The 12,848-nt window shown below is 42.2% G+C and overlaps 3 protein-coding genes across 7 annotated transcripts; 2 read left to right on the top strand and 1 right to left on the bottom strand.

Moving 5' to 3' along the window:
• Window positions 1–484: 484 nt before the first annotated feature.
• On the top strand, window positions 485–4,439 carry LOC105284558 (arf-GAP domain and FG repeat-containing protein 1). Of its 3 annotated transcripts, none has more exons than XM_011348181.3 (6): window positions 485–828; window positions 2,647–3,161; window positions 3,252–3,443; window positions 3,567–3,749; window positions 3,957–4,084; window positions 4,204–4,439. In XM_011348181.3, exons 1-6 carry the CDS (start codon window positions 665–667, stop codon window positions 4,255–4,257), a joined length of 1,236 nt encoding a protein of 411 aa, XP_011346483.1. In that variant the 5' UTR covers window positions 485–664; the 3' UTR covers window positions 4,258–4,439. The 3 variants fall into 3 exon arrangements, with proteins under 3 accessions (XP_011346483.1, XP_011346485.1, XP_011346484.1); XM_011348183.3 differs by having other exon boundaries at window positions 683–821; XM_011348182.3 differs by lacking the exon at window positions 485–828 and adding an exon at window positions 860–2,575.
• Window positions 4,440–4,687: 248 nt separating this feature from the next.
• On the bottom strand, window positions 4,688–9,843 carry LOC105284559 (cytoplasmic protein NCK1). Of its 3 annotated transcripts, XM_011348187.3 has the most exons (5): window positions 9,225–9,843; window positions 7,953–8,031; window positions 7,330–7,627; window positions 5,789–6,726; window positions 4,692–5,507 (listed from the first exon to the last, which is right to left on the bottom strand). In XM_011348187.3, the coding sequence occupies exons 3-5, from the start codon at window positions 7,346–7,348 to the stop codon at window positions 5,286–5,288; spliced, it is 1,179 nt and encodes a 392-aa protein (XP_011346489.1). In that variant the 5' UTR covers window positions 7,349–7,627; window positions 7,953–8,031; window positions 9,225–9,843; the 3' UTR covers window positions 4,692–5,285. The 3 variants fall into 3 exon arrangements, with proteins under 3 accessions (XP_011346490.1, XP_011346489.1, XP_011346486.1); XM_011348184.3 differs by lacking the exon at window positions 7,953–8,031; XM_011348188.3 differs by lacking the exons at window positions 7,330–7,627; window positions 7,953–8,031 and having other exon boundaries at window positions 4,688–5,507.
• Window positions 9,844–10,144: 301 nt separating this feature from the next.
• On the top strand, window positions 10,145–11,921 carry LOC105284560 (jmjC domain-containing protein 4). The gene is made up of 4 exons (XM_011348189.3): window positions 10,145–10,564; window positions 10,631–10,928; window positions 11,053–11,323; window positions 11,421–11,921. The coding sequence occupies exons 1-4, from the start codon at window positions 10,330–10,332 to the stop codon at window positions 11,901–11,903; spliced, it is 1,287 nt and encodes a 428-aa protein (XP_011346491.1). The 5' UTR covers window positions 10,145–10,329; the 3' UTR covers window positions 11,904–11,921.
• The last annotated feature ends 927 nt before the right edge of the window (window positions 11,922–12,848 follow it).

Below are 12,848 nucleotides of genomic sequence, written 5' to 3'. Positions count from 1 at the left end.
ACTTGGCAGTGAATTACAGGTAGAAAAAGAGAGAAAGCAGGCGAAGGATTGCTTTCTCTCTCTAAGGAAAGAAGAGTGGGGGTAAGAGCGGAGAGTGGGGAAGACGCGAACAGAGAGAGAAAGAGATCCTCCACCTACTTTCCGTCCTTTTCTAGCTGTGCTTCACGTTTTGCACTTCACGCTCGGTCTATTCTTATTATGTCTATGCATGCAACCATACAGATGTGACGCTCACAAACTATTCGTGGCGAATTATTCGCTACTCGCTAAAAATCATTCGCAGCGAAAAATTCGCTGTATGAAAAGGCACCTACAATCTCTAAGGATACTAGGAACTTTTTCTGTTACAGCCCCAACGCGACACGAATCTTACGAGTCACCAGATCGTCGGTCTATAAATGGTACTTTGTCCATGACTGCGAAGAAAGAAGGAAAGCGGCAGGAGGGAGAGAGAAGAGGATGGAATGAGAGAGAGTGAGAGAGGTGAGCGAACCGAGCGACGCATTCGCGAGTCAGTTCTAGTCGGTTCTGCAGGCGCGGCGTGACAAGCGAGCTGCACGACTCCCGCTCGGTGGCCGTGCCCGTGTTCACGCTCGTGCCCAAGCGATAACCGAGGAAGGCCCGTCCGTCCGTCCGTTCGTTCGTTCGTTCGAGGCGTGCCGCGATGGCGTCCGCAAAGAGGAAGCAGGACGAGAGGAACCTGAAGACGCTGCGTGAGCTCGTCTCGCAGCCGGGCAACAAGGAGTGCTTCGACTGTAACCAGCGCGGGCCGACTTACGTCAACATGACGATCGGCTCGTTCGTCTGCACCTCTTGCTCTGGTATGCTGTAAGTACTCTGCGATTACGCCGCGAGGTCATCCCGAAGATTTTCCCAATCCTGACGGAATCATGACGGCGCTCCCGCCCCCGCCCCCCTCGGCGATCCTCCTCGGGAGGATTTGCAGATCTCCGTCGCAGGGAGCTGCGAGTGTCAAGTGTGGCGTAGATGACGCCGCGACGACGTTCCGTGCGCGGTTCCGCGTGCGTGACATTGAGCAAATGTCAACGTCTTCTTGGAGGGCAGCGCGTCGCGACCGTCGTACCAGGGGTCGGTCGGTGTCGCAGCCCGCAGCTAACTCGATTTTCCTTCCCCCCCGCGAAGAGGGATCACGGCCGCACAATAGGCGTCCTCGTGTTTCGGGCGGCGAGGGACGGCCGACGTCGAGACGCGGTCAATTGGCTGCCGAGGGCCACAGAATTCTAGTCGCTATAGCGTCGCACCACGTTCCACATCGTGGTCCTGGCTGCGACTGCGTGCTATTAATAGAAAGAGAAAACTCGCCGACAGCCAAGTGCGTTGAACGGTTCGCCGACGATCCTGCGAAGGAGGCTCTCGGTATACAGGACGTGGCCTCTCTCCGTATGAGAATGCGAGAAAATCGCTTCGAGCGATATACACGTGTACAGGCTTCCTTGCAGCGTTGCATCGTGACGCAGAGAAGAATAGGGAGAGAAAGAGAGAGGGAGAGAGTGAGAAAGAGAGGAGAAGAGGGTGGGGAAGACAATGAAGGAGAGGGAACGAGAGAAAGAGAACGGAGAGAGAGAGAGAGAGAAAAAGAGACGGGCTTTCGTGTGGCTCTAGTGAGTCATCGTGTTAAACGGCCGCGCATCCACAGAGCCAGGAAGTTAGCGCTATCAGCAGCCAGCGTCGACGTCGACGTCGACGTTTTCTTTGTGCGCAATTCTAGTTATCAATGGTCAAAATGTTAACACGTGCCGCGGAAGAAAAACACGGATCCGCGAATGCGCGGTTTCGCCCCCTCCTCCCGCCTCTTTCCCCGACTTGCGTTTTGTTTTCTTTGCCAGACCCTTTTTCGAATTCTTTCGAGAACACTGCGATCGCTCACGCGCGATACGAATGCGGCTATCGACTCGCTCTCGTAATCGGTCGCATCGCGCGCGCACGTGTGGATTTTAAAACTTGTTACCGCATTAGAGTATATATATATATATGTGCACATATATGCGTCCCTATGACGCACAAGAGGCACGCGAGCGTCATTGGTCACGGAATTTTGAGGAATTTCAAAGTCGGAGAATTGAGGAAGCTGCGAGATGAACGAGAAGCTCTGTGCAATCGCACGCGTGTGCTCGAACTGTTTGAACTGTACAAAGTACGTTCATATGATGCAATTTTAATTAATGTGTACGCATACCCGCTGATTTTCTGCAGTTTCCTTTTCTACTTCCCTCTCTTTCCCTCTGTCGCACGCTTTCTGTGTACTTTCGAATAGATTTGAGTACTCTATGTTAAATTTTCGTTGGACTTTTATACTCTATTCGAGTCCTGATGAAATTTTTCGACGATTGTTGTTTCAACCGCAGATCATTGTGATGTAAATTGAAGAAATATTGAGGAAAGCGCCAATAAACTTTTTTAATTCGAAACGATTAAAAAGCAACAGATTTAAATGATAAAATTTGTGTTCTAAAGATCGAGCACAGAGTAATCAAATCGAGTTATTCGCGAGAAGAAACTTGATATATTCCATGCATTTAATTGAAGCAGTAATACGAATGAAGAGGAATGCCCGGTATGTCCCACGTAAGCCGTGAGCTTCATTCGAAAGAATCCTAATTTACAAACCCACGTTTGCATTTTCAGACGAGGCTTGACCCCGCCGCACAGAGTGAAGTCCATTTCCATGGCTACGTTCAGCCAGGAAGAGATAGATTTCATAAAGGAACACGGCAACGAGTACTGCAGGAGGATATGGCTGGGCCTGATGAATTCGAATTCGCCACAGAATTTCGACACCAAGGACGAGCAGAAGATGAAGGACCTCATGAGCGCCAAGTACGAGCTGAAGAGATACTATCTCGACCCGTCGATCGCGAATCAGAACACGGTAACGCAACAGCCCAAGTCACAATCGTCGAGCAACATTCCGAGAGTACCGAACTCGGGGACGTCTACGACGTTGCCCGCGCCGGCCAACAGCCAGAAGTCGAACAACGTGGAGCCAGTGAACGCGAACAATTTCTCGACGGATTTCGTCGCTGATTTCAGCAAAGTTCCCGATCCCTTTTGCGCCATGACGACACCGGCCGGTCAACCCATCGCGCCGCAGCCGTTCTTCGCAAATTTCGACAACAATCCGGTCTTCAATAACTCAAAAAGTGAGTAGTGGCTATCGGCGCGTAAGAACACCGAAACTTCTCGTGACTGGAGCAATGCCCGTGCTATAACGAACTAATTTTATTATTGAGGTATGGAAACGTCCGCAATGTTTAATCAGGTCGGTGGCAATCCGATGAACATGAATGGGATCCATGCGCCACCCTCAGAAGATCGTTACGCGGCACTTAAAGACTTAGACTCGCTGATGAAACAAACGCAATTGAAGGAAGAGACAACGGGAGCCTTGTCCGCGTCCGCATGGAACGCAAATAATTCGAATGGTGAGTAATCTTGCAAAACGTGTATGTTCAGAGTATCAATTAATCAACATTTATTCAAAACGATCAATCAATGTCGTGATGATTCATGTGACGAAGAAAAGTACGTAAAATTCTCGATTTCAGCACCGAACGCCATGTGGAGCATAGGAGTAGGTAATCAAACGCACGTTATTTCAAACCCGTTTACGGGTGGGGATTTATGGCGACCGTCCGCAAATGTAGTCAACAATAATACTCAGTCTGCCGATAACTCTCTGTGCAATTCCGCGAATCCGTTTAAATCGACCCAATTTCCTGTAAATAACGGTAAGTCGTAATAATACTCGAGCAATTCACGTAAATTTTATGTAAACTTAAAAATGTCACTGGTTTACAATTAAGCGTTACGCTCGTTATGCAAAGTAAGTGTAAACAGACGCGTGATTCCAAGATTTTTATCACGCAATGATTGACCAATGAGCTTTTATATTTTCGATGAGAAATGTTTTTTTTAATATTAAAATAAATTTTTAGATGCACAATGGATAGGAATCGGCACACCTAGTAACGGAGACGTCCTCCAATTAAGTCAACTCATGACGCCGTTAGCGAACAAAGTATGGCAACCAACAGTTCCAGCGTATCATGCAAATCCATTTATGGTAAAGCGATGGCTTCTTATTGTCCTCCAAATTAGATTCAAGAAAATTATAAATCTTTTTTTATTCGACTTTTATATTTTCTGTGCACTTGGATCAATCTGCTTATTTCGTTTGCACAGGTGGGCACGGGAGTGAGCAACATGACAAGAAATTCAAACAATCCCTTCTTATGATTATGTACGCATAAGCTTCAAACGGAGTTACGAACAAATATTGTGAAATTAAAATACATTTAGATTAGACAAATTGTTATATATGTGACCTTATTGGCAATTAGTGCCATTAACTTTTATTCCCAGGAGCACCAATCTCATATATCTATACATATAAATAAAATAATACTTTTATTTATGAATATAATATACACGTTAATAAAGTTTAATATTTGTTACTAATTACGTGAATGTTATTTGTAGCGTTTCCAGCTTCCTGGACTTTTAAACAAGTCTTTCTTTTTGTTTCGCGCCATTTCTTTTTATATAGAAAAATTAATTTAAAACGAATTAATGTAAAAAGAAAAAAAAATAAAGATTTAGGAAGCATAATTATATACTTGTATCAGTTATTGAGAATGGGCGGGAATGATCAAATCAAGAGCGTACATTTTGTCTTATGCACACTTAAATACAGTTTATTTACTTAAAAACTTCTAATAAATACAAAATCACAAATGAACACTTAGTCTTTGTTATAATTCAATACCAATAGCTCTAGAGTAGAGATCCACTTAATCGTTCATAATTGCATGATAATTAATTATTACTTGTCATCATTACACTTGCAGTCTATATTATATGCAGTTGTAATATATTATTAATCGTAATAACATGGTCGGTTCGCCTTTTACAAATACGTATGAATATAAAGATAAGCCTTGTGTTTTCAATCAGTTGACGTATATAGCTGCCGTATTTAATGTTTCTTTGTTCGTTTTGCTGAGTAGTCTGGAAGCTCCGAGGAGGATTGCGTAGTAGTTCACTGATTTCACTTAGAGTAATAAATTATACGTCGCTGTTTAAATTCAGAGAGAAACAATCGAGAAACACTAATATACGAGTAGACCAATTATATTAATCGTTATGTATAAACGTACGAGATGTGTGATATTGATATTACTAGGCAGGCGTCGCGTATCTTAGCGATACATCTGAAAGCGCATGGACTGTTTCTTCTTATTATTTTTCATGGCACGAATTTTTATCTAGCAACCGTTGCTACTAGCGTTGCCTTTTGGTAGCGGGCGTACCAAATACAGCTTCTCGCCCTGCTTATTGGTGTAAATTGGGGCTCTCTGGTAATGATCTACGAGTTGATCTAGCGTATGGAACTTCCTCTGACCGATGCAGTATAACGCTCCTTCTACGTGTACCCTAAAGTGCTTGTTCCGACCCGGTGCTTTCAAGGATACCGAATAGTCGCCCATCTAAAAATTTACAATAATTACAAGTGATAGGCGATACTATGGTCAGTGAGTTATCATTATGTATTTCCTCTCCATAAAGTTAATTGAAAGCAAATAAGCTATTAATAATTTTCAAGTGGAGTCGTGGATTTTGCATTAAAAAATTGATGGAAAACTTTTTCTTGATTGTGCGTATAAAGCAGTAAAAATTAGGATAAATGAAAATAAATCTACTTTGAAACTTTCTAAAACTGATTACGGACGTAATTGATTCAATCGCAGTCGATAGCTGGTGTACTCACGTTGGTTTCACTATCCCTAATTAGGAAGTCTCCATCGTGGCCGTGTTGATTGAGCAGCGTGTCGCATTGCGAGCGCGTAATACTACCGTAGTACCAAGGCTTGCCGATGAGATGCGGCCGATCGCCGGGGTCCGGCCTCCGCTCGAGGGAATCCCCCGTGCTAATTTCGCTGCTCGTCATACCGCGTTCGCGGTACGGCTGCGTCAAGTATTCGCTGAGTTCCTGGAGATAATTGCGTGGCACCAAGCCTACCTGGCCCTGACTGTTTCTCGCTTTGTACCACTCAGGGTCTGCCGGCGGACGGTCAAGGATCTCGAGACGGTCGCCTTTCTCGAACGACAACTCCTGATCGTTATTGGACGAGAACGAATAGAGAGCCACCACGATGTCGAGCACGTTCTCGGCCATCGCGTAGGTGTGCAGGGTGTCGTCGGCGTCACCCTCCTCCTGAGTGTAGTTCGAGGGAAACCACCCAGCCTGCGTGCCGCTCTGGCCCCGCCACCAGCCGTCATTGCTCTTTTCGAGTATTAGAATCCTAGTGCCCTTCACGAGAGACAGCTCGTCCGCCTGCTGTGCCTGGTAATTATATTTGACAACCGCGGTGCCGATCGCCTCGCTCGGATCGGCCGGTAAGCGTCGTGCCATGATGGGGGACTCGACCGCGCGGGACGGTGAGTTACTGGATGGCAAGGTCTTAGAACCGGAGCCCTTCTTGACCTTTTTCTTAATACTGTCGAACAGCGAGGGCTTCTCCTTCTTAACATAGTTGCTCGGCACATAACCCGCCTGTCCTCTGGCGCTCTGCACTCTCCACCAATGCTTGGAATCATCCAGTAATAGGTAGCGGTCGTTCTTACGTAAATCTAGTTCTTGCGCGCCCTGTGCGCCATAATCATACTTGGCGACAACGTAACATACGTCGTCCTGACTCGTCTTGCCTGAAATGTATCATAATTATTATCACTGCACACTTTTCAGTAGAAAAATATATGAAAAGTAGTTGCGTTATAATAACTGTTCGCTCTAATTAATGTTCATACGTTAAACATTTCATTATCATTAGCTACAAAATTTCACTATGGATTACGAATCATCAGTTTCTATTCTTGGTTTTCGCAGTTTATGCAAGAACCGTATACAATGAGATTAGTTGACACCTATCATGTAACTTGGTATAACAAGATCATCAGGTTCTTACGCTAATTTAATGTATGTATTGCATACCGGCACAAGAAATAAAATGTCAAACTTTTTATTTTTATTTTTAATTATCAAATACGTACAATGTGTTTATAAAAATAATGATACTTTATAAATTTATGCAACGAGAGAAGATACCTCACAGTCAATAAAGAACAATTACTCACGCAGTGACCAATTTTGTAAATCAAGTCAAACAAAGTATAAAAGATCACACAGAAAAGGGCATAATATTCCAAAGAAAACCAAGGAATAGGTCAATATAGACCTGATGAGCTTCACTGATTTATGATTCGAAAGAAATTTACATACAAAGCAAAGCGTACGAAAATAAAACGTACCATGCTTCATGGCTGCCATGTGCGAAAAAATAAATACATATATATATATACGACGGTATATGTATATATATGTATTTAGATTTGTATGTACAGCTGAATGTGGCGTGAGTAGCTGCTACTCACGTACTACTTCAACAAATCTTAAGTCTGCTTGTACAGAGTTGGCGGCGAGTGAGTGCAGCAGGCATTCATTATACAGTTTTTCTTTTTTTTTTTATTCAGTGCTGATGCACCTGCTGATTTCTTTGGTCAGAATCCATCGTTCTCAAGGGTAGCGCAAGCAAGTGCATTACCAACACTTTGGACAAAATAAAATAAAGGATCATTAGCATGAGATTATCAGGTAGATAAATGTATAAAACTTTATTTTTATCATAATACTTAAAGGACTAGTAGTATGTATATGTGTATATATATCATATATTCATTGAGTGAGTCACCTAATGTTACGTCCTGGAGTAGTATTTATGATTTTGCATGATATAATATGGATGACTAATATGAATAACTTGACTGTGTAAGTTTCAAGCTAAATTTCAACTCACACAAAAGAAAGGCAGACACACATTTTGATTATAATACGATAAAATCAATACAATTATAAATCATGTTAAGTGACTCACTCTTTATATGCTTGTTTACTCCTTAGAACCGTTGTCTCTCTCTCTCTCTCTCTCTCTCTCTCTAAACATGCAACATATTCTACAACAATGAAGACACTAGTTACATCATATGACACACAATGCTATAATAAACTAAACACATAATAATAACTATAACAAAATCAGTGAAACTCTTACAATCCAACGTAATATACTTAACAACGTTATCAATCAGCTAGATCAATTGATGTAAGTAATGTTTCAAATAGTAATAGTAATTTTATAACAGCTATTGCCTTACTTAAATTGAACGACAGGAATGCATAATATGATAATAATTCAACGAGACACGCACGATCTATTACAGTATACTATAAATGCGTACATGCGGTCAAATGTCACAACTTCACACACGCACACACTACTTAAATCAACGAGAATCTGTAAATAAATTTAATAAATGCGTATTGGACAATATATTATAAATAAATTTAACCGATTAATATGTATTTCATATATTTATCAATCTATCCATTTTGGGGATTTTATTAATTAACAATATGAAGGTTATTAGTCCTGAATGTATTAAATAAAACTTGAGAAATATATATTTCATAAAATAAAATGCACTTGATAAAAATAACGTAATATAAATTGATAGCCCAGTGAAGGAACTCTAGAGACATACATTTCAGATAATCGATTAAACGTCATTTTCGCGCGATAAATGTATCATCATATATTGGCGCAATCTAGTCACGTTTCTCTCTCTACCTCTCTCGAGGTCGTTCTTAATGCAACTCGATCTTTTACAGGACTCTAGATGAGAGAGATGATTTCATCGCGTTAGAACGACTAAAGAACCGAGGCATGAAATCGGACCCTCCGCGCTACTGAACGCGGACCCGGTGTCGCATCATGCACGCACGCACGCACACACACACGCACATACACTCTATATAAAACTGAAGTCAATGAAATTCCTCGTTTACATCAGCGATCTGAGCACGCCGGTGATGCAGAGAAGGACAGAGAATTATCGCTAAGCGGAATTAGTCAGCCAAGGTACAACCGACTCCAAGCGATCGCTGCGTAAAGAGACTCGCCTGCTTCTATCCATTTTCCTCTCACTCACTCACTCACTCTCTCTCTCTCTCTCTTTCTCTTTTTCACTCTCACGATGGAGAAGAAACAGGCGAGCGGCGTGTGACACAACCGCGCTACGGATCGTGCGAGAAGCGTGGGAAGTGAGCAGATTGAGCACCGGTCGGGCGCGCCGTTCGGTGGACTTACCGATTTTTAAACTTGACATATTCCTGCATAAAGCTTTTGGGATCTTACGTCGTTACACGGCTTGTTTTCCCCCACCCCAAGCCGCAGCCATGAACGACTGGAGCGTACCTACGTACCGGGGGCTCGTGCGTATCTCTATCTTTCTCTCTCGCTCGCTCTCTCCTCCTTTCTCCTATCTCTCTCTTCCTGTTACGAGCGAGCGGATGGGAGCGGGGAATCGAGGAATCGAGGCGCGCCGAGAGCGCCGCGTTCCATTCGCTTTCGATCGTCGTCCTCGTCGGCGACCGAGATACGCCGGGAACACGCCAACCGCGCGAGAGCGGGCCGCCGAGCGGATCCGTCCGGCGTGTCGCACGCGGAACCGCCCTTCCTTCGAGTCACCCGTGCACAAACAATTTCCACGGCGCTACTTCACGACACGTCGCCGTCGCGTTTACGCGACCCCTCCCGCACGAAGGACAGACCCACCCTTAGGCCGAAGGTACACCAAGGATGTGGGAGAGAAGAAATGGCTCTCTAACCGGCTATGCTCACTAAAACCGCCCGCCGCGCCATCTCTCGATTAATCGAGCGGCGCCGCGATATGTATTGGCGTTTCGTATCGCGTGAAGTTGGGTGCATTTCGTGGAAGGGAGTGTAATCGAAATATTTATCATTTTAGTGAAAGTATTGTACAAAGAACGTAGCGAAGCGTGAACGAAAAGATCAAAAAGGTTTGCTTGTGTCAAAACTCAATTATTTAATGTACAATAAAGGGTCTCCGTCTATATATTCCATGTCAATCGAAATTACATATTTAATTGCCATTCTAGGGAGATTAGTTAGTCTGCGGAATAAAACTAGTAGCCCGTAGATCGTACAAGGGTGGGGGTAGGGGGAGAAGATATACATATCATTTTCACTGACGTCGAATCTCATGTCTTGCGTATCATGTGTTATTGCTAGATGTCAATTAGAAAAACGACTGAGAAATAAACATCCTCAGATTTACATTACTGCTTTGAATGTTACAAATTTAATAGCTACGTTTAAACTGTCTCGTTTCGCTGCAAACACAGTAGTTTCATGTTAGGAAGCTTTGAAGGATGAAGGTTAAACTTTGGTCATGTCGACGCCTATTGAAATCGACAATAATTTGCACCCCGTCGACGAGGATGCTTGCGCCCAGAACACGATCGATCGAATCGATTCGACGGTGACATATAACGATTTCTTCTCCAAATACTTGATACCTAATAGACCGTGCATCATTAGCTCGCAAGCAACGGAGAGCTGGCCGTGCAGACGCGAATGGGTACTAGACGGTGCACCCAACTTCAATGTGCTTCGTACATTGTTCGGTATGTTGTTGCAATTTTAATGGGGAGTCGCCCGATAAAACTGTTAACGTGATCTCTGTTGCCCAGGACATTCTGTTGTCCCAGTTGCCGATTGCAATAGAAAATTTTACAACTCGCAACTGAAGGATGACATGTCTATGAGAAGCTACCTGGAATATTGGGTCGATTATAAGCAGAACGGTTATTCTAAATCAATGCCGTTGTTGTATCTGAAAGATTGGCATTGTACAAAACACTTTCCCAATATTTCAGTTTATGAGGTACCTCAGTACTTCGTTTCTGACTGGTTGAACGAGTATTACATCGCTCATCCTGAATTAAGCGACGATTACATGTTCGTATACATGGGGCCAAAAGAGACTTGGTAAATACATTTTCAATGTTACAGCAATGTTGTGTGAGATGCCTAAAGCTGGTTCTTGTATTCCTTCATTGATTATTGTTTTTCTTTGTACCAAGAATGATCTAACCGTTGCTGTAATATTCAGGACTCCGTTACACGCGGACGTTTTCACGTCATACAGCTGGTCGGCAAATATAGTTGGGAAAAAGAGATGGCTACTTTTCCCTCCGCACGAGGAAGATCACCTTCGTGACTTGTATGGGCAGTTAGTGTACGATGCAGTTTCAGAGGAACTTAACGATCACACGAAATACAGGACATATAATAGCAAAGAGTTAAGATCCTTCGACGTGATTCAAGAGGCGGGAGAGATTATATTTGTGCCATCTGGATGGCATCATCAAGTTTGGAATTTGGTAAATACGATAAAAAGAAAAGAAGTTCAATTATAGAAAGAGAGAGAGAGAGAGAGAGAGATTAGTCGAAAATTAACCATGTATCATTTTCATATAGGAGGATACAATTTCTGTTAATCATAACTGGATCAATGGCTGTAATATTGCCAATGTGTGGTTAGCGTTAAAGAGAGAATTGAGGTCGGTCATGAAGGAAGTCGAAGACTGTAAAGATATGAACAACTGGAACGAACATTGTCAATTGATGCTGAAGGCTTCGTACGGCATGGACTATAAACAGTTTCTCAAGTTTATATCGTTTATTGCAAAGAATCGTTTACATGCTATGATAAAAAAGAGTCAAGTTATAAGTTTCAATAAGTATTGTTTTGGACGTAATCACTGCTCGTTTGATTTGCGGGCATTGAAAGGTGTACTAGAGGATGTTGTCGCAGACGCGCAAAATCTGTCTGTGTACGATTTAATGTGTGAAAATAACGAAGCCCGTGTACTACTAGAAGATATCACTTCTTTTCTCGAGACATCCTGTAACATTGAAAATGTAATTTCCTTTGATGAAAAGGAAAGCAAAACTCAATAAATCAATTGATAAACTAAATCAATTGTCGATTATTAAATTGCGACTTTTGTTTTTTGTAAGTGTGGCATGCCCTTTCACAGTTGCCATACCAAACACGTCATTTATGTATCTCTTAAAGTTTTATAAATTTTCTCCCTCAACTTCACTTAAAGTTTCTCTTAGAAGATAACATTTCGTCGAAACGCATATTACGATTACGTTTGTACAGTAAGCATATTTTATGTTAGATACCATCTTTAGTTATACTAGACGCAAATAAAATGTATGACACATTGACAATTAAAGAAAAACGAAATTAAGAAAAGAACATTGCGAATATCTTTGCAATGCATAGCGTGATAAAAACTAATAGTTATTTTACATTTTACAGTATAACTATAATATAACTATATGTTAAAAATTCGCGCGGACGTATGAGTAAATTGACCTGTATAGCTTAAAGAATGAATTAACATAAAAATATCTAATTTTCAGTGTTGAACGTACACTACTAAATGTAACGAGATTTACAATAAAAATTCGTAATGTGGATGCTGCTAAACCATAGTACAACTTAATCATGGATACATCCTATCCGCTGCCTGTAAAACAACATCTCACAAAACGCAACTTATTTTAGCTAACCATTTAGCTTTTACGTATTGTCTTATTTACTATCAGTTACGTAAGCATAAATATCCTTATGTTAGAGATGGCTATACACATGCACACGCATGTGCCTGTGTGCATCTTTGTGAACTGTGTATGTACACGCACCAGCATACACTTGACACTCTCTTAATAAAAATATACAAAATTTATACGAGATGAAAATGTCGTTTTTCCGGCGAGGAGACGATAGTTGCCCATGAGCACGAGCTGAGATTATCTAGAGCGATTTTCTAATAAAATTAATTCAGTAATGCATGCACGTGTATAATTTTCAATATTATGGTATTTAATGTG

Source organism: Ooceraea biroi, chromosome 6 (assembly GCF_003672135.1).
Source record: "Ooceraea biroi isolate clonal line C1 chromosome 6, Obir_v5.4, whole genome shotgun sequence".
NCBI lineage: Eukaryota > Metazoa > Arthropoda > Insecta > Hymenoptera > Formicidae > Ooceraea > Ooceraea biroi.
Note: the sequence above shows the minus strand (reverse complement) of the source record. Positions and strands in the feature narration are given on the sequence as shown.